The sequence below is a fragment of the Archocentrus centrarchus genome, chromosome 23 (genome assembly GCF_007364275.1).
Source record: "Archocentrus centrarchus isolate MPI-CPG fArcCen1 chromosome 23, fArcCen1, whole genome shotgun sequence".
Classification (NCBI taxonomy): domain Eukaryota; kingdom Metazoa; phylum Chordata; class Actinopteri; order Cichliformes; family Cichlidae; genus Archocentrus; species Archocentrus centrarchus.
In genome coordinates, this window is record NC_044368.1 from 18,164,329 (window position 1) to 18,187,745 (window position 23,417).

Genomic DNA, 23,417 nt, shown 5'->3' on the forward strand with positions numbered 1-23,417 from the left:
GTTATATTTTTACATTGCAGTGTTTCAATTACAGATGAAAAGCTGTATTTATAGGCAGCAAGTCCTGATATCTGCAGCTAGCTTTTCTTGCTCCACTAGCTTATTGTGGCTCCTCTGCCTTTTCCAGGATTCTGCTGTGTATCAAGCTGTGAAGACCTTGAGGTCCACTGGGGGTTTGATCAGGGGCTAACAATATCTCTGTTGAGGTGACATGGAGCACCTTGGTGCTCTCCATGCTGATTTATTATTCTTATTTATGCTTTAAACTCAGCAGTTTTCCACAACAGGACTAAGCCATACACACACACACACACACACACACACACACACACACACACACACACACACACACACACACACACACACACACACACACACACACACACACACACACACACACACACACACACACATTCATTTGATTAATTCAGCCACATGGTCTTTCTGCTACAGTGACAATACACAGGGAAGACAAATGTGAGAATGCAACAAGAAATGCAAAATGGCCACAAACTGTTGTTTTTTTTCTGTGTGGCAGGCATTAAAAATTGTGTAGTAATGTATTTCAATGGTTAGTGTATTTCATTTCTGCAGCACCTATGTTGTCTAGACTAAGCTTTAAAAGAAGGAGCAGCCATTGTATTTTAACCTAAACTGTGATCTTCAGCTTCCAAATCTTTTTGCCTTTTAGAATTGGGAGATATGAATTTTGTGTAGCTGGACACAAATCAGTACATATAACTCTGAACATAAACATAATATTGGGAAATTCTTGTTCAGGCACATGAAACAATAAGATTTGTGTCGAGAAACACAAATTGATAGAGGTTGTGACCATTTCACAAACTACTGTGAGACTGCAGTGCATTATAAAATATTCCAAAGTATGTAAAAAAAATGTAAGTTACAATTTTTTTTAGTGTTCTTTGTAGGGATATCCCTTTTTTACAAGGAGACGGATGCTTAAAAAACATGAGTATAAGGTTCATTCACATGAAACTTTTTTTTTAAATGCACTAAGTTTTGTCACTGCAATATCAAATCATCCTTTTACTGTTTTTGGTGCTGCACTGCTCTCACTAGCAAATAAATATTGAAATGTTGCCTCCCCACTTACTTTAAATGTTTCATCAAATGTTGTTTTAACAGGTTACTTCATTTAACATACAAATCTCAATTCAACTCTCTTCACTCACGCACTCATGACAAAAATAGACTTCTAAATCGGAAATTCGTTGCAACAGTGAATACACCAACTCACACACATCATCCTGGTTCATATGATTAGCACATATAAATACACCATAAAAACAAAGCTGTATCAAAGCTAAAGGTGCAATAAAAATACACTCAAGTACAAACACTACACACAAAAGAAAAATAAAGGGAAAATGTGTTTTTCTCTGCATTTTTGACCACTGGGCTCTTTTTGCTCAAACAGGATTTTGTTTGAGAGCAGCTGCTATTGTTTTAAACACGGGGCAGGACAACACGATGAGACGAAACCCCTGGGCACGTGTGCATCCTATTGCCAAGGCAGTTTGGAGGAGAAAGACAGACACAGAGAGACACAGAGCATCCATGTTTCCATTCACCTCTCAAATAGTGCTACATAAACAGCCAAAAGGCTCTTCATTGAGCTTGGATAGGGATTTCAAACTGAAAATAAAAAAAAAAAAAAAAGGTTAAAAAAGTATCAAAACCTAAAATTTAAAAAGAGTCCACATGCAAACAGCTCCATGTGCTTGAAATGCTAACGTTAAGATGCTCACAATGCATGCTCACAATGATAATGATAGCATACTATTGGCTAGCAAGTAAGCTGCTTTCCATGCATACCATCTTAGCGTGTAAGCATATTACCAGTCACTAACTGTTGTTAAATATAATTTGTTTTTCATTGTAACGTTTCTTTTTTCATGACTTTAACTGTACACCAATGTGACAAACGAGGGTTTTTCAGTCTGTATCAAAGAGGTGTGCAGGCTAACCAATTGGCGCCTTTCTGTGAGCAATTCTTAAGTTGAACAAAGGGTAATATATTTCTATAAATTTAGGATGAACAGAGATATTGGATTTCAAAAAAATATTTCCTGTATGAAGCTAATATTACATCAACCAAAAAACAAAACAAACAAAAAAAAAACCTTGTTTCAGATGAGCATAAAATGATGCATTTTCAATTCAACAAGCCAAAAAATGCTGTATAAAAATACAGCTGAAGGTGAAAAACATGGCAAAGAACAAAGGATTGAGAGAGATGGACAGATTGAAGAAGACAGACGTGGTGATGTGAGAAATGGAGATGCTGGCAGACAGACATTCATCCCCCACAGACAGACAGATGGGTAGAAGAGGTAGTGCAGGGCCACTATATGCATGCATTTGACTGAGGCTACACTCATGCAAAAGTTTAATACAAACACTAGAATACAGTACAGTACAGTATAGCACGGTACAGTACGGTACAGAAGGGCTACCAGGACCTGCACTGCTGCTACCTGGCGTTGATGCCAGGAGAGAGAAAGAAAGAAAGAGAGGGTATTACAAGCTTCATACTGAAACTATATAAAAGTATCAACAGTAAAAATCCTTTTTAGCATTTACTGTAAACAATGAGCAATTTGGAGAGAGAGAGAGAGAGAGAGAGAGAGAGAAAGAGAGAGAGAGAAGAAGTTACATATGTCCAGCTATTTACAAGTAAAATTACTGTTCATTTAAGATCAAGTAATTCCTTTATTTGTCTGGAGACATTCTCTTTAAATTTAGAGCAACCTTTTGATACAACTTTCCTTCTTTTTGTCTTTTCTTCTCAATTTGAATCGAGACGTGAACTTTCTCCAAAGCCTTTCTAGGTTTTCCAGGCATCAAACAGATACATAAAAAACAAAGAAACAAACAAAGAAACAAAAAAAAAATCCAGACAATAACAGGAATGCTTGACAGTGGAAGTAAACAGACGCTCATTTTCTTTTCCTGCCCTCAAAAGCGTCACTCTCTTGGTCCGGCATGCAGCTCTCTGAACACAAGAAAGACCACTGTGATCCACCACCACAAGGCATGGAGAGCGGCTTTAAGGAAATGGAAGTATTTCGCGTGTAAAGTTCAGCGAACCCCTGACTCCAAAACCTTTTCCAGCCTTGCTCCTCAGATCTGGGTTTGGAGGGGTTGCCCTGGTGGTGTGTATGGAGGTGGTGCTGGTGAAGGCTTTATCCCGCGGGTCCGCATGTAGGAGAGGAACTGGTCTGGGATCTCGGCCAAGACATCTTTGGCGAGCCGGGCCATGCTCAGGACGTGGTTCCCCGTTCGGTCAATGTAGTCCCTGAATGGTACAAACTAAAAGGTAATAGAAGTGTTAAAAAGGCCATTTTGAAAATGAAAAGAGATGACTACCACGAAGTCCCATTTCGAAGCCTCGAGATTAGCATTTTCACCATCACCATCTTGGCTTAAACAAAAATGGATATGACAAGAAGGGGCAGGCCTTACTATAAAAGCACTTGCTAATTAGCTAATGGCTTGTCAATAACAAGTCAATGGACAATGAGCACAAGATGGATATTTCTACATTTTGAAATACAGTATAACTAACATTTATATATATATATAAAAAAAGCTCAAGCCTTAACGGGAAACTATTTTACTGCTTGAGTCTTTTTCCAGTCACAGCTCTCACCATCTGGTGACCTTCATCTAGAATGCAGGTTTAAGGCACTTCATTTTTCCAACTTGAAAGTGATGTCCATGTTTTAAACTGTTTCTGTGTCTTCTTTTTTCTTTTTAGCGTTAAGGTGAAATACTGCCACCTACTTTGTTGGACTGTCAACCAGATAGTTACTGTATAATTTATGATATTATAATTAACATGTCATCTGTACTTACATTTTTAAAAATATGGTTATTGTTAATACTCGTTAAACTACACAACAAGCAGAGCTGATTGTTTCCTCAATGTTTGTTGGTCCTGTTGCTGGTCCTGGTAATTTAATATCACACTACCACATAAGCAACTGCTAGCTGCTTTTCATGTGGTTTTTTACTGTTTTTAATTCTGTGCTGCAAGTAATCAGTTAGTCACTGCTTTTTTCTTTGTACTGTTAAATGTTTAGAGTACGACCTGCCTGTTGCTTGTCTGAATTTCTGAAGCAAAGCAATCATACAGGCTTCTGTCTGAATGAATCAAACTTGCATTTTCTTCATCACAGCAATTTTGCATTTTAGACAATACAGGTAGCTGGAAAGCTTTTGTCAAAAACACTGCTTTAAAAATGACTGTATGGAGGTAGGGCTGGCTAACTGATAGGCATTACAGAGGTGTAGATGTGGGTGAAATGAGTGGGGAGGCAGTTGGGTTTTATAAAGAGAGGCAAAATGAGCAAAGTCACAGAGAGGATTGATGGCAATAAGTAAGAAAAGAGAAGATGGAGACGAGATTGGATGAAAGGAAGAGAAGCGGGGTGAGAAAGAAGGAGGAGAAGACTGAGGGTGAAATACGTGGGAAACAAAGGAGTGGGAAGGGTGACAAAAATGAATAAAGAATAAAGAATTCAAATTAAGTGATATTATTCATCTGCTTTTTGTTATAAGTAAGTGGGAGATGTACTTGTGAATTGCAAGATTATTTTTGTAAAAGTACAGCTGTGTCACCAGTCTAGATCGCAAATTGCAGCTGCTCCCGAGAAAAAGCTACCCTAATTAAGTCGCTGCAGATTCGCCTGGTTTGCAGAAAAAAAAACCAAACCAAACAAACCTCTGGTATCTGTTTGGTGATGAGGGGACAGCAAAGTTTTGCCTCAGCTGTACTAAAGTAAAGTCTGGATCTTTAACATCACTGAGCTGAGCAGAACATGTAGAAACAAGAAATGTGCACATTTTTATGACATTTATTTTACTTATATTATTAGGTATGTGAGTCTTGTGGTGCCATTTGGGACTGCTGGAGTGAGAAATTGAGCAGTTGGAAGCTTTGAGATATACCAATCAAGTATACACTATAATCGCCTGCCTAATATTGTGTTAGTCCCTCTTTTGCCATGAAAACAGCCCTGACTCATCAAGGCACGGAGTCCACTAGACCCCTGAAGGTGTGCTGTGGTATCTGGCAACAGATCCTTTAAGTCCTGTAAGTTGTGATGTGGGGCCTCCGTGGATTGAACTTGTTTGTCCAGCACATTCTGTAGATGCTTGACTGGATTGAGATCTGGGTAATTTGGAGGCCAAGTCATCACCTCAAACTCGTTGTGGTCCTCAAACCATTCCTGAACCATTTTTTTGCTGTTGGACATTTATCCTGCTGAAAGAGGCCACAGCCATCCGGGAAAACCATTTCCATGGACGGATGTATGTGGTCTGCAACAATGCTTAGGTAGGTGGTGCATATCAAAGTAACATTCACATGGATGACAGGACGGAAGGTTTCCCAGCAGAACATTGCCGAAAGCATCACACTGCCTCTGACGGTAATTTGGCAATTTGGCTCTTGTCAAACTCGCTCAGATCCTAACACTGCCCATTTTTCAACTTTGAGGACAAATGTTCACTTACTCTATAATATATTCCACCCACTAACAAATGCCATGATGACGAGATAATCAGTGTTATCCAATTCACTTGTGAGTGGTCATAATGTCATGTTTGATTGGTGCAAGGTGAAGCTACAAGTCAGCAGCTGCATAAAAAGCACCAGTTAGCTCTAGGAAAAGTCAGGGATTACTGCGATCAAATATTAGGCTGAAAAATGCTGCTCATTTTATAGCAGTGCTGAAAACATACATGTATCCTTTGACCACAGTTTTTCAAGTCTCTTAAAACAATAGTCCACATGTTTATTGAAGATGGTTCACTTTGCTGAAATAATGTCTATAAATTTCCTTCATAAGGTGCCTCCAATGGAAGACAAAGTAACTTTTTTATTTACTTAATGAGATGTTGTCACCTGCAATCACAAGATTAACAATGAAAACAATTTGTGCTGGAAACACTTGCTGCAGAAGGTAAGGTTCAGCATGACACTTGGGGTTATTAGCTTTCTGATAATGAGATCCTGGAGGCTGAACTGGTGTAATGTTCCTATACAGAAACTTAGTTTTATGCTGCCACCAGGTCTTTTCTGCATGGAGCGTCTGCGTATGTGTGTGCTTGAGCTTGTTAAAAAAACCAACTAATGAGGGAGGGTGCGAGAAATAAGAATATGGCAGTGGCGGTATAAAGGTCACGAAGGAGAAAAACGTGACTTCTCCATGTCGCAATCAAACAAGTGGTTTGCTGCAAACGTTTGCTTCTCTTCTTTTTTTTACCTCGATGCTAAGATTAAAGCTGACATGAGTTACCTGCAACTGTGATGTGATCCCCTGCAGCAACACAAACAGGAATGCAAACAAAAGGGAGGGGAAGAAAGGTTGCATGTTCAACCATGCAAAGAATACATGGCTGAACAAATGACTGAAGGGACAGGCAAATTTTTAAGAATAAAGAACTAAAGCACAAAGGTAGCCTAAGTTGTGGCTATGCTGAAGCTACATGGGTAAAATTCTAATCTTTTTCAGTGCACTTCACAGGTCCCTCCTGCATGACTGCCTGCAGACCCCACAATGCCCTAGGCTTTCTGAGATAGGCATTAGGCCAGGGGTTAGAGCTGAGTCTCTGTTCATTCCCTCTAATGAGGAAGCGAGATTGACTAAAAGATGAAGGGATGGTGATTTGGCGCCTCACAGTTACTGGGGAGCCTGCCATTATCTTTCTGTGTGTATGTGTGTCTGTGTCTGTATTGCCATCTGGGGTCTGATGCACCACACGGTAGGTTCTGTCTGCTCATACCCCTCTGGGCCCAATAAAAACGTGTTGGCCCACAGTTTGTGCTCTAACTGTAATTTTGTTGGGAATGTGCACCACTAAAACATCAACTGACTTGATAGGGGTCTTGAGGTGGGTCCCACTTAATTACCTAATCTTGAGCTCTTGATTTTTCAAGTGTATATAAAGTAGCTCAGAGCAGAGGTATTCTTTCAGCACGCAAAAGTTAAATAAAGTGTACAGCATGAATGTGAATTGTGATGTGTACAAGGCTATAGTCCCTGCTCTGATTCTGCCAAATGCTGCAAAACTGATCAGACAGTGCAAATGGATAATGACCAAAAGCGTACTGCAAAAACAACCGAAGAGTTTCTCAAGGCAAATAAATGGGATCTTCTACAATGGCCAACCCAGTCAAGTATGCTTTTCAGGTATTAAATACAAAGCTGTATGCACAAAGAACCACAGTCAAGCACTAATTGAAGGTGGCTGTAGTGATGGTTTAGCAGAGCATCTCAAGGGAGGAAACAGCAACTGATGATGTCCACGGGTTCTACACTTAAGGCATTAAATGCAAAGGATTTTCATCCAAGTATGAAAAATAATCCTTATCTCTAAAACGATATTAGTCTGTCCAATTAATTTTGAGCCTCTGAAAATGAGGGACTGTGTATAACAATGGCTGCAATTCCTAAACAGTTAATGCAAAATTTTTGTAAAAACCTCCTTAAGTCTTGATGTTTGATTTCAAATCCACTGTGTTGGTTTACAGAGGCAAAAGTACAAAGATTGTATCTTTGCCCAAAAAATAATGAGCCTGAATGTTTTTTTTTTTCTTCAGTTTATCCCAATCCTGTAGCACCAACAAAACCAACTTGTGCTACAGCCACCTACGTCACCATGTATATTCAGGTGTCTTTGCAACATGGGAACCTTTTTGGGGTTGCTTTTGGAGTGAGCCTTAAGTGGACATTTAAGCAACTGCATTTTTTTCCTGCTTTAATACACTATTGTATCAGCAGTCATTAGTTACTTTTCATATGTTTTTTGGTCAAAGTCTTAACTCCAGCTTATCCTCATTCTTAAAGTCTTTCTCTCATAATGTCAAATGTAACTAGTCATTCAAATTAAAAACAGTGAATTATTTCACCTTTTCCTACTTTCATGGTGTTTAAAGTTTTGTTTTGTTACATGCCTCTATCTGAAATCAAGAACTTGATGCTTAAAAACTAAATATAAAATGATGCTGACTAGACGAGTGAGTGACAGAGCTCAGCTGGAATACTTGGATTTAAAAGCAATCTCAAAGAGATGAGTTTGGTTTAAGAGAGTGGAAGCAGACTGCACCTGAACAATGTCCCTCTCAGCATATCTTCCTCTAGATGAGATTCTGACTTCATCGCCATCTAATTCAACCATGGCTGTACGGATAAAAGGAGAAAGTAAGCTGAGGAGTACGAATAAAAACTTTTTACTGCTGTTACATTAAAAAAAAAAAAAAAAACAAGGATTCAACAGTTTAGCAAAAATGAATTTTTTTTTTAAACCCACACATTACAAGATCTTGTTGACTTACCATCAAATTCTGCTGGCCCTACTCCCACAATGATAATTGACATCGGCAGGCAGGAGGCCTAAATAAGAGAGAGAAGAAGAAGAAGAATTAATATTCAAAACATTGACAGCTGTGAAAATCCTTAATTGTGTGTGTGTGTTCACCCATGTTGGACATTAGTGAGGTAAAAAGGAACCCATAGCATACTCTGGAGTTTTTTTCTTTGGTAAACAAAATCACGTCATGTTCATGTCTCACATCACACATACAATATGCGTGCTCATGTGTGTTTTCTACAACACCACCACCCCCCGGAGCGCTGTGTGGGTTGAGCCATCCATCCATCCATCCATCCATCCATCCATTTTCTTCCGCTTATCCGGGGCCGGGTCGCGGGGGCAGAAGCCTAAGCAGAGAAGCCCAAGCTTCCCTCTCCCCAGCCACCTCCTCCAGCTCATCCGGAGGGACCCCAAGGCGTTCCCAGGCCAGCCGAGATACACAATCTCTCCAGCGTGTCCTGGGTCTACCACGGGGCCTCCTCCCGGTGGGACATGCCCGGAACACCTCACCCAGGAGGCGGCCAGGAGGCATCCTAATCAGATGCCCGAGCCACCTCAACTGGCTCCTTTCGATGTGGAGGAGCAGCGGCTCTACTCTGAGCCCCTCCCGGATGGCCGCACTCCTCACCTTATCTCTAAGGGAGAGGCCAGCCACCCTTCGAAGGAAACTCATTTCTGCCGCTTGTATTCGCGATCTTATTCTTTCGGTCACTACCCAAAGCTCGTGACCATAGGTGAGGGTAGGAACGTAGATCGACCGGTAAATCGAGAGCCTCGCTTTTACGCTAAGCTCCCTCTTCACCACGACGGACCGGTGCAGCGTCCGCATCACTGCAGAAGCAGCCCCAATCCGCCTGTCGATCTCCCGTTCCCTTCTCCCATCACTCGTGAACAAGACCCCGAGATACTTAAACTCCTCCACTTGAGGCAAGAACTCGTTCCTGAGCCGGAGATGGCACTCCACCCTTTTCCGGCTGAGGACCATGGCCTCAGACTTAGAGGTGCTGATTCTCATGCCAGCCGCTTCACACTCGGCTGCGAACCGTTCCACTGCGAGCTGGAGGCCCCCCCGTGATGAAGCCAACAGAACCGCATCATCTGCAAAAAGCAGAGATGTGACTCTGAGGCCACCAAGGAAGAAGCCTTCCGCCACCTGGCTACGCCTAGAAATTCTGTCCATAAAAATTATGAACAGAATCGGTGACAAAGGGCAGCCCTGACGGAGTCCAACACCCACAGGAAACAAATCCGACTTATTACCGGCTATACGGACCAAGCTCTCACTGTGGTTGTACAAGGACTGAATGGCCCGCAACAATGGGCCAGACACCCCATACTCCCGCAGAACCTCCCAAAGAACACCCCGAGGAACACGGTCGAATGCCTTCTCCAAGTCCACAAAGCACATGTAGACTGGTTGGGCAAACTCCCACGCACACTCGAATATCCTTGAGAGGATAAAGAGCTGGTCCAGCGTTCCACGACCAGGACGAAAACCGCATTGTTCCTCCTGAATCCGAGGTTCGACTAACGGACGCACCCTCCTTTCCAGCACCCTGGCATAGACCTTACCGGGGAGGCTGAGGAGTGTGATCCCCCGAAAGTTGGAGCACACCCTCCGGTCTCCCTTCTTAAAGATGGGGACCACCACCCCGGTCTGCCAATCCAATGGCACTGCCCCAGATCTCCACGCGATGTTGCAGAGGCGTGTCAATCAAGACAGCCCTACAACATCCAGAGCCTTCAGGAACTCAGGGCGAATCTCGTCCACCCCAGGGGCTCTGCCACCAAGGAGTTGTTTAACTACCTCAGTGACCTCACCCCCAGTGATGGTCAAGTCATCCCCCTCATCCCCAGACTCTGCTTCCACTACAGAAGGCGTGTCAGTGGGATTCAGAAGGTCCTCGAAGTATTCCTTCCACCGTCTGACTATAGCCTCAGTTGAAGTCAGCAGCACCCCCCCCGCACTATAAACAGTGTGAGTGAAGCACTGCTTTCCCCTCCTGAGTCGCCTGACGGTTTGCCAGAATCGCTTCGATGCCGTCCGAAAGTCTTTTTCCATAGCCTCACCGAACTCCTCCCACACCCGAGTTTTTGCTTTGGCCACTACCCGAGCTGCATTCCGCTTGGCCTGTCGATACCTGTCAGCTGCGTCCGGAGTCCCACAGGCTAACCAAGCCCGATAGGACTCTTTCTTCAGCTTGATGGCTCCCTTCACCTCCGGTGACCACCATCTGGTTCGGGGGTTACCACCACGACAGGCACCAACCACCTTGCAGCCACAGCTCTGAGCAGCAGCCTCAACAATGGAGGTGCGGAACATGGTCCATTCGGACTCAATGTCCTCAGCCTCCCTCGGAATGCTGTCGAAGTTCTGCCGGAGGTGGGAGTTGAAGATCTCCCGGACTGGGGCTTCTGCCAGGCGTTCCCAGCGCACCCTCACAATACGTTTAGGTGTGCCAGGTCTGTCCAGCATCTTCCCCCGCCACCTGATCCAACTCACCACCAGGTGGTGATCAGTTGACAGCTCAGCTCCTCTCTTCACCCGAGTGTCCAGAACATACGGCCGCAGATCTGATGATACGATTACAAAATCGATCATCGACCTGCGACCTAGGGTGTCCTGGTGCCATGTGCACTTATGGACATCCTTATGTTCGAACATGGTGTTCGTTATGGACAAACTGTGGTTTGCACAGAAGTCCAATAACAAAACACCATTCGGGTTCAGATCGGGCAGGCCGTTCCTCCCAATCACGCCCCTCCAGGTCTCACTGTCATTGCCCACGTGAGCGTTGAAGTCTCCCAGCAAGACTATGGAGTCACCAGATGGAGCACTCTCCAGCACCCCACCCAGCAACTCCAAAAAGGGTGGGTACCCTGAACTGTCATTCGGCGCATAAGCGCAAACAACAGTCAGGACCCGTTCCCCAGCCCGAAGGCGCAGGGAAACTACCCTCTCGTCCACCGGTGAAAACTCCGACGTACAGGCAGCAAGCCGGGGGGATACAAGAATACCCACCCCAGCTCGCCGCCTCTCACCGAGGGCAACTCCAGACTGGAACAGAGTCCAGCCCTTCTCCAGGAGACTGGTTCCAGAGCCCAGGCCATGCGTTGAGGTGAGCCCAACTATGTCTAGCTGGTATCTCTCAACCTCACGCACTAGCTCAGGCTCCTTCCCCACCAGAGAGGTGACATTCCATGTCCCAACAGCCAGTTTCGATAGCCGGGGATCGGTCCGCCAGGGCCTCCGCCCTCGGCCACCGCCCGACACACATTGCACCCGACCCCTACGACACCTCCTGCGGGTGGTGGGCCTGCAGGAGGGCGGGCCCATGTAACCTCTTCGGGCTGCGCCCGGCCAAGCACCACGGGCTAATGCCTGGCCACCAGACGCTCTCCCTCGAGCTCCCTCCCCAGGCCTGGCTCCAGGGTGGGGCCCCGGTAACCCTATCCCGGGCAGGGTAAACTGTTCCCTTGTTTTTTCCCTCATAAGGGTCTTCTGAACCGCTCTTTGTCTGGACCCTCACCCAGGACCAGTTTGCCATGGGAGACCCTGCCAGGGGGACAAGCCCCCAGACAACATAGCTCCTGGGATCACTGGGACACACAAACCCCTCCACCACGATAAGGTGGCGATTCACGGAGGAGGGGTTGAGCCATCACAGTAATTAATATTAGACATGAGAGACTCAACTCACTGACAGCTAACAAATGACATGTGTCTGTGCTGCATGTGGGCGCGTTTGTTCAAGTACCACAGAGTGTGTACGCAGTCCATCGGTGTGTGAGTGTGTTCAGTGAGTAATGTTATGACCTCAGGCTGTAGAAAGATAGATGATCTTATCAAAACATCTTGCTTATTTTTCGATCTCTGTAGCAAAGGTCCTCTTCGGGTTTCTAATTCTGCTCTGCTCATTTTTCTCCCTCTATTTCCCTTCTATTCTCTTCCCTTCTACTTCCCTTAACATTTCACTCTTGTCAAACCCATCTTCTTTGTTGTTTTCACAGGCCCTGAGATGGATCACTGGGTTCAGAAACATGGCTTCTGCTCACTGTTCATTTTGTTTGCATTCTTGGGGACCCTGGAGTAGGCTTTGACTTGACAGTGATGGAGAGGATGGTGTGAAGGTGAATAACATGCTATCAAAAGTGTGAGCAGCACAGCAAACACTAAAAAAACTAAAAAATATTGCTGGCTACTCACATTAAATTTCTTATGGTAGTTGACAGACATGTTGGCCTGAGTAAAAAGATGGCTGTATAAAACAAAAAATTCTACTTTTAATTAAATTCCCTCATGTTTACACAGTTTACAACAGTTTTCACAGCTCAGATCATTTGCCTCAAGTTTTATGCCGACTGCAAAAGGGTACAATGGAGAATACTTTATGTTTACATTTGGGTACACCATAAAACATAATGTAATAAATGAGGAAATTATCCATAGAGGCCAAAACTATTTCATGTAGCAGGCTGTAAAAATGCCTTTTAATGCTTTTAAGTTGTCCATTTTAACGTGGGATTCTATGGAGATTAACTTTCTTTTGGAGCTAGCATCAAGCGGCACCCAGAAGATCTGCAGTTTTTGCCACTTCTGCACATTCGGCTCCTTGTTCTAACCCTCAGTGGTCACCACCTTGGTGATTTAGTAAAAGGGGAGTGACCGCAAACAATTTTCAGCTATTTGGAGGTGAGAACGTCAACAGTGCTAATGGCAACACCAATGCTCATGTTTTGAAGTTGCATGTGCTTTTCATGTTTGTAGGGCTAACGATGGTCATAAACAGTCATTACCAGTAGGTGCAGAATTTGCCATTTTTGATTCGAGACAACATTACCTGCAGAAATTTATGCACTACATACGAAAGTTCACAATCACAAGGTGTTCTAAATAGTGGCTTACTAAGGAAAGTTTGCCTTTTAGATACAGTTTGTTACTGAATCAGCAGTTGTCTTCATGGCAGCCATTTCTCTTTTCGTTCACCTACTTTGTTATTTGTTGCTCCTTTGGCATAAAGTATGCTACATAAAGGTTCACTGGGGAGGAATTTGCTTGCTTTGCTGCATGTTTGCCTTTCAGGTTTTGAGAGATCATTACTTCCTTATTCCATCAGTCACTCTTCAGTTTTGAATGCCGTTGGCTGTTAAAAGGTCACGAAACGTCCTTGCTAGTGTACTTGTCACTTTTAAAATTAAACATGTTAACATTTCTTCAAAGGGTGAACTTTCTGAGGGGTGTGTCCATTTATAGCTGCTCTACACATCCTTACATTGACAATAGACTCCTTGGTCTGGGCCATGTCTGAGATGACCCCATCTGTGATGATGAGGAGCACAAAGTACTGAGAGCCATCCTTCACAGATGATGCATATCTGTACAAAAACACACAAAAAAAACAATTTGTGGTTATTTCCACGCTCCTTCCATGTTTTTGTTACAATTAAAGTTCATTATTTGAGTACATTAAACATCATACCGCAAAGTTTAATTACATGTAAAGTATGTGGCTGCTTTATTTAATAAAGAACACAAATACATATATGGAAACAAGACAGTACTGATCCTTTGGAAACTAGGATAACCTCATACTTAATCTCTCAAACAGTTCTTTTTGTCTTTACTTCTACAGATCCTCAGCTTAATATGAATTGTAGCCTCTCTAGCCATACCGAGTGTGCCCTTTCACACCTGTGAGAGTCATCACCTGATATTATTCCAATTGCTCCAATTTCTTCTGTGCTGCAAAGTTAGACATTCTTTGCCCTCTGATGATAACTGATACTTAATAGTTTTCAATATAGATGATCACAACATTGTAGATAGAGGAATGCTGAAATACAACCAAACAACTCAAGTCAGGGACAGTGAGAGGCCAAGGAAGACAAAGCTGATCATTACTAAGCTGTATGAGGGAGTGGAGGAAGAGATAGAAGGCAAAAGAGAAGATAGGATGTGGCGGCTGAACTTATAAACAAACTGTAAGCTCAAAGTTGATAAACAGGCCTTACAGGTGGACAAAAAATGTTACGTGTCCCCATAACAGCTACAGTTTAAAGTTTTTAATGAGGTTAGATGGAAAGATTTATGGAATGTGTGCTCATTAGTTTGGTTCTTATCTCACACAGCTGCACCAGGTCTTCAAGTTAAAACATTTAGAGCAAAAACACAGTTAATGACCTGCAGTCTGGCTCAGAGAGGACAGAGATTTATGAAAAATGCAGTCTTGTTTACATCTTTCAAATGTTTAACATATTTATGTTTAAACACTTTGTGATATATTTTATGTTTTCAGCTAGTATATATGCTCTGTTTTGATTTGGTTGGTTTGTTATTTGAACTGAAGAGAAGAGTATTTCTGTGACAAAGAGAGAAGAAAAGAAGCAAAGGTGTCTATTAAACAGTCTATTAAATACACCATATTACCAAAAGTATTCGCTCGTCTACCTTCACACGCAGATGAACTTGAGTAACATCCCATTCTTAATCCATAGGGTTTAATATGGTGTCGGCCCACCCTTTGCAGCTATAACAGCTTCAACTGTTCTGGGAAGGCTTTCCACAAGGTTTAGGAGTGTTTATGGGAATTTTTGACCATTCTTCCAGAAGCACATTTGTGAGGTCAAACACTGATGTTGGAGAGAAGGCCTGGCTCACAGTCTCCACTCTAATTCATCCCAAAGGTGTTCTATCAGGTTGAGGTCAGGACTCTGTGCAGGCCAGTCAAGTTCTTCCACACCAAACTCACTCATCCATGTCTTTATGGAGCTGCTTTGTGCACTGGTGTGCAGTCATGTTGGAACAGGAAGGGGCCATCCCCAAATTGTTCCCACAAAGTTGGGAGCATCAAATTGTCCAAAATGTCTTATGCTGAAGCATTAAGAGTTCCTTTCACTGGAACTAAGGGGCCGAGACCAACTCCTGAAAAGCAACCCCACACCATAATCCCCCCCTCCACCAAACTTTACAATTGGCACAATGCAGTCTGACAAATACTGTTCTCCTGGCAACCACCAAACCCAGACTCATCCATTGGATTGCCAGATAGAGACACACGATTCATCATGCCAGAGAACACGTTTCCACTGCTCTAAAGTCCAGTGGCAGCGTGCTTTACACCACTGCATCCAATGCTTTGCATTGTGCTTGGTGATGTAAGGCTTGGATGCAGCTGCTCAGCCATCGAAACCCATTCCATGAAGCTCTCTATGCACTGTTCTTGAGTTCATCTGAAGGCCACATGTAGTTTGGAGCTCTGTAGAGATTGACTCTGCAGAAAGTTGGCAACCTCTGCGCACTCTGCTCCTCAGCATCTGCTGACCCTTTATGTGGCCTACACTTCATGGCTGAGTTGCTGTCATTCCCAGTCGCTTCCACTTTGGTATAATACCACTAACAGTGGTAACAGAGGAAATTTCAGGACTGGACTTGTTGCACAGGTGGCATCCTATCACAGGTGGTGTGATATCGCTGGTGGCCAAAAGGTTTGGAATGGTATCAAATACTACATCCAATACTTTATCACCAAAAACAGAAAGCAAGTATGTTTCCCAAATGAACTATTTTTCAAAGGATTTAAATGAAAAACAAAACAAAACAAATGAAAACAATGATGGGTGAAGAAAAGGAATGATATCAGGTGCCATTACAAGCTGAATAGTAATGCGAACTGCTCCGTCTGTATGTGTAAGTATGCTATTAAGATTTAAATAAGTTATCTTCAAGATATAAAAAGTAACCTGATGAGTACACCTCTTTAATTACATACTTGCATGAATAGTTTCTTAATGTCTTTTTCTTGTGGAGAACTTTGTCGTGATCATGCGGCTGCTTGGCTTCCCTGCAGCATAAATTACGTTCTCATGGGTACACACACACAAACAAACACGCAATCATCCATCAGGTACTTTCTCCGTTTGTGTCCCGAGATTTTTCCTCTCTCTCTCTAACTCTTGACTACACTGCAAACATCTGCTTCACACAGCCCATTACAGAAAATCCGAGAACACGTGTTGAGCGTCGGAGTGAAATGTACTCTGTGTGCTTTCGCGCTTACTCAAACTGATATGAAGTTCATTTTAAAGACAATAACAACAAATATGAGAGTGTAAACGAGAGCGAGCTCAGCATAAGGAAAAGTAAAAAGCAAAAAACTGAAAGATGGAATATCTGACACTGGTGTATGTGTGTTACCTGGCCACATGGTTGATAACAGGAGAGAAGTTAGTGGGGCCGTAAAGCTGAACTGACTTAAGACTCTGGTAGTAGGCTTCCATTACACCATCAATCCCTGCACAATATGGGTTCTGAGGATTCCCGTTCTACAGAGGAAAGAACAAGAGAGGATTACCTTCCATGATTGATTTGAGATGCATTCAACAGAGCCACAGGCTGAGGAGAAACAAGTGGACCAAAGGAACTGGATGATTTATGGACTCCATGGAGTTTTCCCAACCTCAACATTTATTTACTTACAAATCTCGGAAAAGACGTTGAGGGAGAACCCTCGATTTCAGTGGTGCCAATGTACAGTAAAAGTCTCTCTCTCTCTCTCTCTCTCTCTCTCTCTCTCTATATATATATATATATATATATATATATATATATATATATATATATATATATATATATATATATATATATATATATATATATATATGCATTACAGTATACATGTCCTTAATGTTATTAATATACATGTAATACTGTTGTTAATAAACAATTAAAAATAATTAATTGTAATATTGTGTCAAAACACCGAATACACAGAGTAAAAGATGCCTTTGACTGTTAGCATCTTTCTTTTTTTTTAAATTATTATATGTTGCTATAATGTCATTTAGATTTAAAGTAAATCTGCCTGACATGAAGTTTAAAATGTTCATTTTTAACATTTTAGGTTTATTATAAACTACACTCACCAGACACTTTATTAGGTACACCTTGCTGCCTTCATTCTTTGTAGCAAAGATTCAGCAAAGTGCTGGAAACATTTTGGTCCATATTGATATGATAGCATCACACAGTTGCTGTTGATTTGTCAGCTGCACATCCATGATGTGATTCTCTTGTTCCACCACATCCTTTATTGTCATGTTTAAGAAACCAGTTTGAGATGATCTGAGCTTTGTGGCATGGTGTGTCATCCTGCTGGAAGCAGCCATCAGAAGATGGGTGCACTGGTCATGAATGGATGGACATGATCAGCAATAATACTCAGGCAGGCTGTGGTGTTTTAACAATGCTTAGTTGGTATTAAGGAACCCAACGTTTGCCAAGAAAATATACCATTACACCATCACTACCAGCCTGAACCATTCATACAAGGCAGGCTGGATCCATGCTTTCATGTTGTTAATGCCAAATACTGACTCTACCATGTGAATGTTGCAGCAGATAACAACACTCATCAGACCAGGCAACATTTTTCCAATCTTCTATTGTCCAATTTTTGCGGGCCAGTGTGAATTATAACCTTAGTTTCATGTTTGTAGCTGATAGGAGCGGCACCTGGTGTGCTCTTCTGCTGCTGTGGCCCAGCTGCTTCAAGGTTCGACATGTTGTGCATTCAGCTGCAGTGTGTGCATCCAATTTATATTGAAAAACTTTATAACAACAGGATTTATTTTGGGACTGTTGGGTGTAACAACTGGCACTGGCAAACATACCATATATACAGTAAAGACATATTAGATTAGATTAGCTTTTGACATATAATGCATTTGTAAATTCTTTCATCCCAAAAGCTGAGTAATCTTAGAAGGGAGGATTCACCCTCAACTGAATGCATGACTCTCAAGTTATTTAATTTAAATGTAAAATATACTTAAATGTAAACTTCACAACTGTAGCAACTGAACTTTTCCCACAGCTGCAGTGTGACTTTTGACGGTGAACATTTGAGGCTCTTGTTAATGAAGACATTTTTATAGTGTTTTGGTTGTGTTATTGATGGGAGCTGCTGTAAATTCTGCTGTAAATTGTAAATGAACTGACATTAAAACCCGAGCCTGTCAATTAGCCGTAAAACTCCTCAACTGCTGTGTTACGAATATGCAAATCTTCACATTACCTGTCACCCGTGTGAATACGTAACACACAAGTAAGCAGCAAATACAATCGTTTATCACTGGTGTGGTGCATTTACTGCTGAGAGTATTACAGTAATGCAAAAATATACACTTCAGCTGTGGGCTGAAAAGAATTAAGCTTGAATACAAATGAATAAACTAATATCAGGTGTTTTGGGGAGCTAGTATTTTTCCTGTCATTCCCTCTTTTGCTCACTCCAACACCAATTATAGGTCACCCATTACATACGGCTAATTGCACAAGGCCTTGTTCTTACCAGAGCAAACTCATGGGACACCCGTCCGTCGGGTGGCAGTTTGGCTCCAAAGCCCAGCGCAGGGAACATCTTATCACTGTCGTAGTCCTGAATTATCTCTCCAACTGCCTTCAGGGCCATGGCGTAGGCATTCAACTGGTAGGGGCTCATGTAGTGGAGTGAGGTGGGCTGGGCTGGGTTACCTGTTGTGCACAGAGAAAGAACACAGGCTATTCAGTCTAAAAGATCTTAAAGGGTAAGTACAATTATGTTTAGAAAGGTTTGTCACAAATTGAATGATGTGCTCAATTACCCTGGAATTAAATTTTCAAAAGCACACGCAGTTAAGTCCACATTTATAGATCTCCTAGCGCAGAAAACAGCTGAGGTCATCACGGATTGTTGGAGGCTGCAGGAACCATGATCTCTATTAGAAGAGCTGCCTGGACTTGTAAATGATTAATCACTTCTTGAGTTTTCTGCACTTCTTTGTAACAGAGAGTCCTTCCAAAAATAACCATCCAATAAATCTCGAGTGGTTCATCGTGTAAATTTGTAGAAAAACACTTGAGTCGTGATAGCTTCAGTGATGGAGGTAAATTAGCTGCTAATTACCTTAATGCAGCATGAATGTGCTGCTTATTTTTTTAATCTGTCTGTATGTGACTCTTCATTTCACTACTTGAGTTGTTTTTAAAAAACTGCAGTTGCTATTGAGGTTTTTGTAACAGGCTGACAAAATCAAGTGCACCTCAGCCTCTAACACATTTATTACAGCTACAGTCAGAGAGTACTTATTTCACTTAATAAGACTGACTCAATTGCTGCCGCCTACAACTACAACTGAGTTCAAGGGTAGATTGATAACACAGTCTTTTAATCACAGCCATCATAGCACGTTACCGCCAGGTGTGATGAAGAGGGCCATTTGAAAACACTTGATTCCCCATCTGCATATATTTGAATAAATATATGCAGAGCATATGAAAGCACTCTGTACGTCTAAATGTGTGCGCTCATAAGAAGACTCACCATTGGAAGCTGTGAAATCAATGGCCACTGTGAAGTTAATCTGGGTCCTTGGAAGACAAAAGCAGAGAGATACTGAATGAATCATCTTTTGAGTAAAGTATTGTGAAAATATAGGATCAGATTATGGCAATGGATCACTGAAACTGCTGTAACTGAGAGGCATCTACTTCCCTGGCACGCAAGCAAGTAGTTATGACAATTCAGTGAACAATCGAAAAGCTGTGTATTAACAAAAACATTCACATTCATCCTTTGGAGATAATAAATATCTTCACAAATGTTAAACTTTAGAGATTAGTTTAGCTAACAACTGGGATGTTGTTATCTAAGAGAATGAGGACTGAACATGGATGAAGAAAGACCAGGAAAAACAACACATCCCAACACCCAGGATGAGAAAGTGGCACGTCTCACTTCATCAGAAACATTTTTTAACTTGTGAACCTGCAGGAACAGGATGTGGTTAAGAGCTCTGTAGGCCTCTCACAGGTTTTTCCAGACCAATCCTCACCTCGCTGCCACACACACAAACACAAAAGCCTCTTTGTCTACCTTACACACGTCTTAAACACCCCGTAGCTCATCATCTTTGTCACCTTGGCAGGCCAGGTGAAGTACAGGCACTGTGCGTAGGGAACAGAAGAAGAGGGGTGGGCGAGGAAATAAGTTTATGACACATTTAATGATCAGCCCATGCAGCTCGGGATATTGTGGCTTTTTAGAATCCAGGACAGGGCGTGGCGACTGCCCTGTGACTGAGACTGTGAACAAATTCATTTAAGTGGTGAAAAATAACACAGAATTTTATGCTTTATATGCAAAAACTATTTGGAAGAGCAAGTTCACTCAGCTTTTTCTAGCAAGAATAAAAGACTAGCTATACTTCTTCACAGGTTGAAATGACTGATAACCAACAGTCACTGCCAGACAGCTTTTACTAATTATACTGTGTAGAAAATTGCAGAAAAATAATGAGATGCAATCGCTGGGCTGATCAAAATCATTAAGTCTTTGTGTGTTAATTTGTTTGATACGTTGTTGTACTTAGTGCTAAATAACTGTGACCCTGCTAGCATGTAAAAGATGGTGGTTCTTGGTTGCACACAAGAACAGGATGGCCAGATTAGACTTTGCCTAAAACAACTAAAAGCAGATCCTGCACAGATATGAAAAGAATTCATTGGACAGATGGAACCAAGATGAACTTGTACCAAAAGGATAGGAAAATAAAAGTATTACGAAGGACAGAAACAGCTCAGGATCCAAATCAGGTCACATCCTCTGTCAAACATAGCGGAGGTAATGTTATCACGTTTGGCTGTCAGTGCAACCTGGACACTGGTGTTAATTGATGATGTGACTGCTGGTGGAAGTAGAAGTGGAAGGATGGATTCTGAAGTGTACAGGGCTATACTCTGTCATGATCCCCGGTCGTCGTGATCCTGGGTCATGTTCTTTGTAGTTTCTGTTGAATTCCTAGTTTGCTGTGTGTTATCTGCTTCATGTTTTGTCCCCTTTATGTATTTATTCCTGAGTCCTTTGTTCCTGGTTATAGTTTTTTTTTTTTTTAATATTTCCTTCATGTATTTTCAGTAGTGCATTTAGTCTCAAGTTCTTCCCACTGTTTTTTTCTTTGTCTTGTGTCAGTTCCTCTGTATTAAGTTCATTCATTCATGACTGTGCTCCCATTTAGCTATCACGTCTCACTTCCTGCTTTATTTTGATAGTAGTTGTTTAAATTTTACTTCCCCTCGTGTTCTCTTGTGATTCAGTTCAGCTGTGTCCTGTTTTCCGCAGCTGTCTCCACTCCCCCGATTGTCCTTCTGTGTTGTCTTCAAAGGCCAAGTCAGTCACCTGATCTCAATCCAACAGAGCATGCTTTTTAGTTACTTAGACAAAACTAGACTCAGAGAGACCCACAAACAAGCAGAAACTGCAGCTGCAGTGAATCTCAAGGCAGGAAATAAAGCATTTGGTGATGTCCACAGGTTCTAAACTTCAGGCAGTCACCAAATGCAAAGGATTAACAATGATCCATCCATGTTAATTCATTTTCTGGGCAATACGCTGGTGCAATGGTTAGTGCGCGCTACAAAGTTCCTGAGTTCAAATGCAGGTTGAGGCCTTCCTCTGTAGAGGCTGTATGCTCTCCCTGTGCCCTCCAGCTTCCTCCCACAGTAGAAAGACATGGGTAGGTTAGGTTAAAAACATTCCTTATTTCAAATTATGTGCGAACCTATATGCACATAGTGTGTGTGTGTGTGTGTATATATATATATATATATATATATATATATATATATATATATATATATATATATGTGTGTATATATATATATATATACACACATATATATATGTGTGTATATATATATATATACACACATATATATATGTGTGTATATATATATATACACACATATATATATGTGTGTATATATACACACATATATGTGAGCAAATGATTAATTTCCAACTATATTGAGACATTAATGTTGAAAAAACTATCCAGTTATGATGCTTAACTTTATTTTCAGGAGTTTGCTTATTACAGGAGCACTTACACCCTTCGTGAAGTTTAAGCTTATGTATATTGATTCATTCATCAACCAAACTTAAATTCATATTTCTCATGTTAAATATTGAAATGTGATTAAAATGTGATTAATTTCGATTAATTAATTACAAAGCTTCTAATTAATTCGATCAATTTTTTTAATCGAGTCCCACCCGTAATTTATATATATATAGCGAGATAGAGAAATACAGATTATTAGCCAATCTTTGAATTGTTTTTACCAGTACCGGATTGGCTCTATAGCATACGTTATAACTTCAGTGTAGGTACTTTGGACATTTTTATATCACCTTACTTCATGAATCCTCTACTAGTAAATAAACAACAGTTGCTAAAAAGTTAATGACATTTAAGCTAAGAGAAACTTTGTAAGAAAAGCAAAATATTAATCACACGATTATCACTAGGATGTTTTTTTCCCCCAAATTAATAGGAAAATCTAGAAAAAAGTAGCTTTTTCTGATGCAATTTCAAGAGGGCAATTCCTCATAAGGCACAGAGAAGCACCAAACCACCAGTCTAAATGGTGTATTCTCTCTTCACCTCTGACCTTATTTCACTCTGCATTGCCAAATCTGAGAGAGGAAGTCAAGTTTTGTCGCAGTAAATCGGCAGCTCAACAAAGAGGGTGTATTGGTGAACCGGCAATAATAAATAGAAACGGGAGTGGATGAAAAGGAGGAATCTAGTCCCCAATTGAATACATCATTTTGAAACGTTAGCCCAAAAAAACAACAGTGATTATGTTATTGTTACATCAGATGAGTCAGAACTATGATGTGCAATTTTAAAGCTGTCAAGAAAATAATGACAGCAAGAACATCAGAAGCTCCCAAATGGGAAATATTGGCTGAATCATTTTCAGAAGTGAGTTTCAATTGTTGAGTCACTGTCATTGATTAGCATCATCAAACCTCTACAGTTTGACTGAGGTTATTGTGTGCTGCAGCAAAATTTACAGTTAATAGCAGGACACACACAGTCCGATTTTCTGGATTCAAGTGAAATTTGTGCTTCATGCTCAAAATTCATGCACTCTGCATTAAAGAGACACAAATGTGAGCAAGACAACA

The 23,417-nt window shown here is 41.6% G+C and overlaps 1 protein-coding gene across 1 annotated transcript in view; it reads right to left on the minus strand.

Moving 5' to 3' along the window:
• Positions 1-325: 325 nt before the first annotated feature.
• The window catches only part of LOC115773463 (copine-8), a 101,622-nt gene continuing 78,530 nt past the window's right edge, over positions 326-23,417 (minus strand). Inside the window, exons 14-20 of the mRNA XM_030720211.1 lie at positions 19,767-19,813; positions 18,756-18,937; positions 16,601-16,728; positions 13,680-13,782; positions 8,369-8,426; positions 8,140-8,213; positions 326-3,336 (exon numbers count right to left, since the gene is read on the minus strand). Coding sequence (XP_030576071.1) covers positions 3,148-3,336; positions 8,140-8,213; positions 8,369-8,426; positions 13,680-13,782; positions 16,601-16,728; positions 18,756-18,937; positions 19,767-19,813 — 781 coding nt within the window. The 3' untranslated portion in view covers positions 326-3,147. The remainder of the gene's footprint in view (positions 3,337-8,139; positions 8,214-8,368; positions 8,427-13,679; positions 13,783-16,600; positions 16,729-18,755; positions 18,938-19,766; positions 19,814-23,417) is intronic.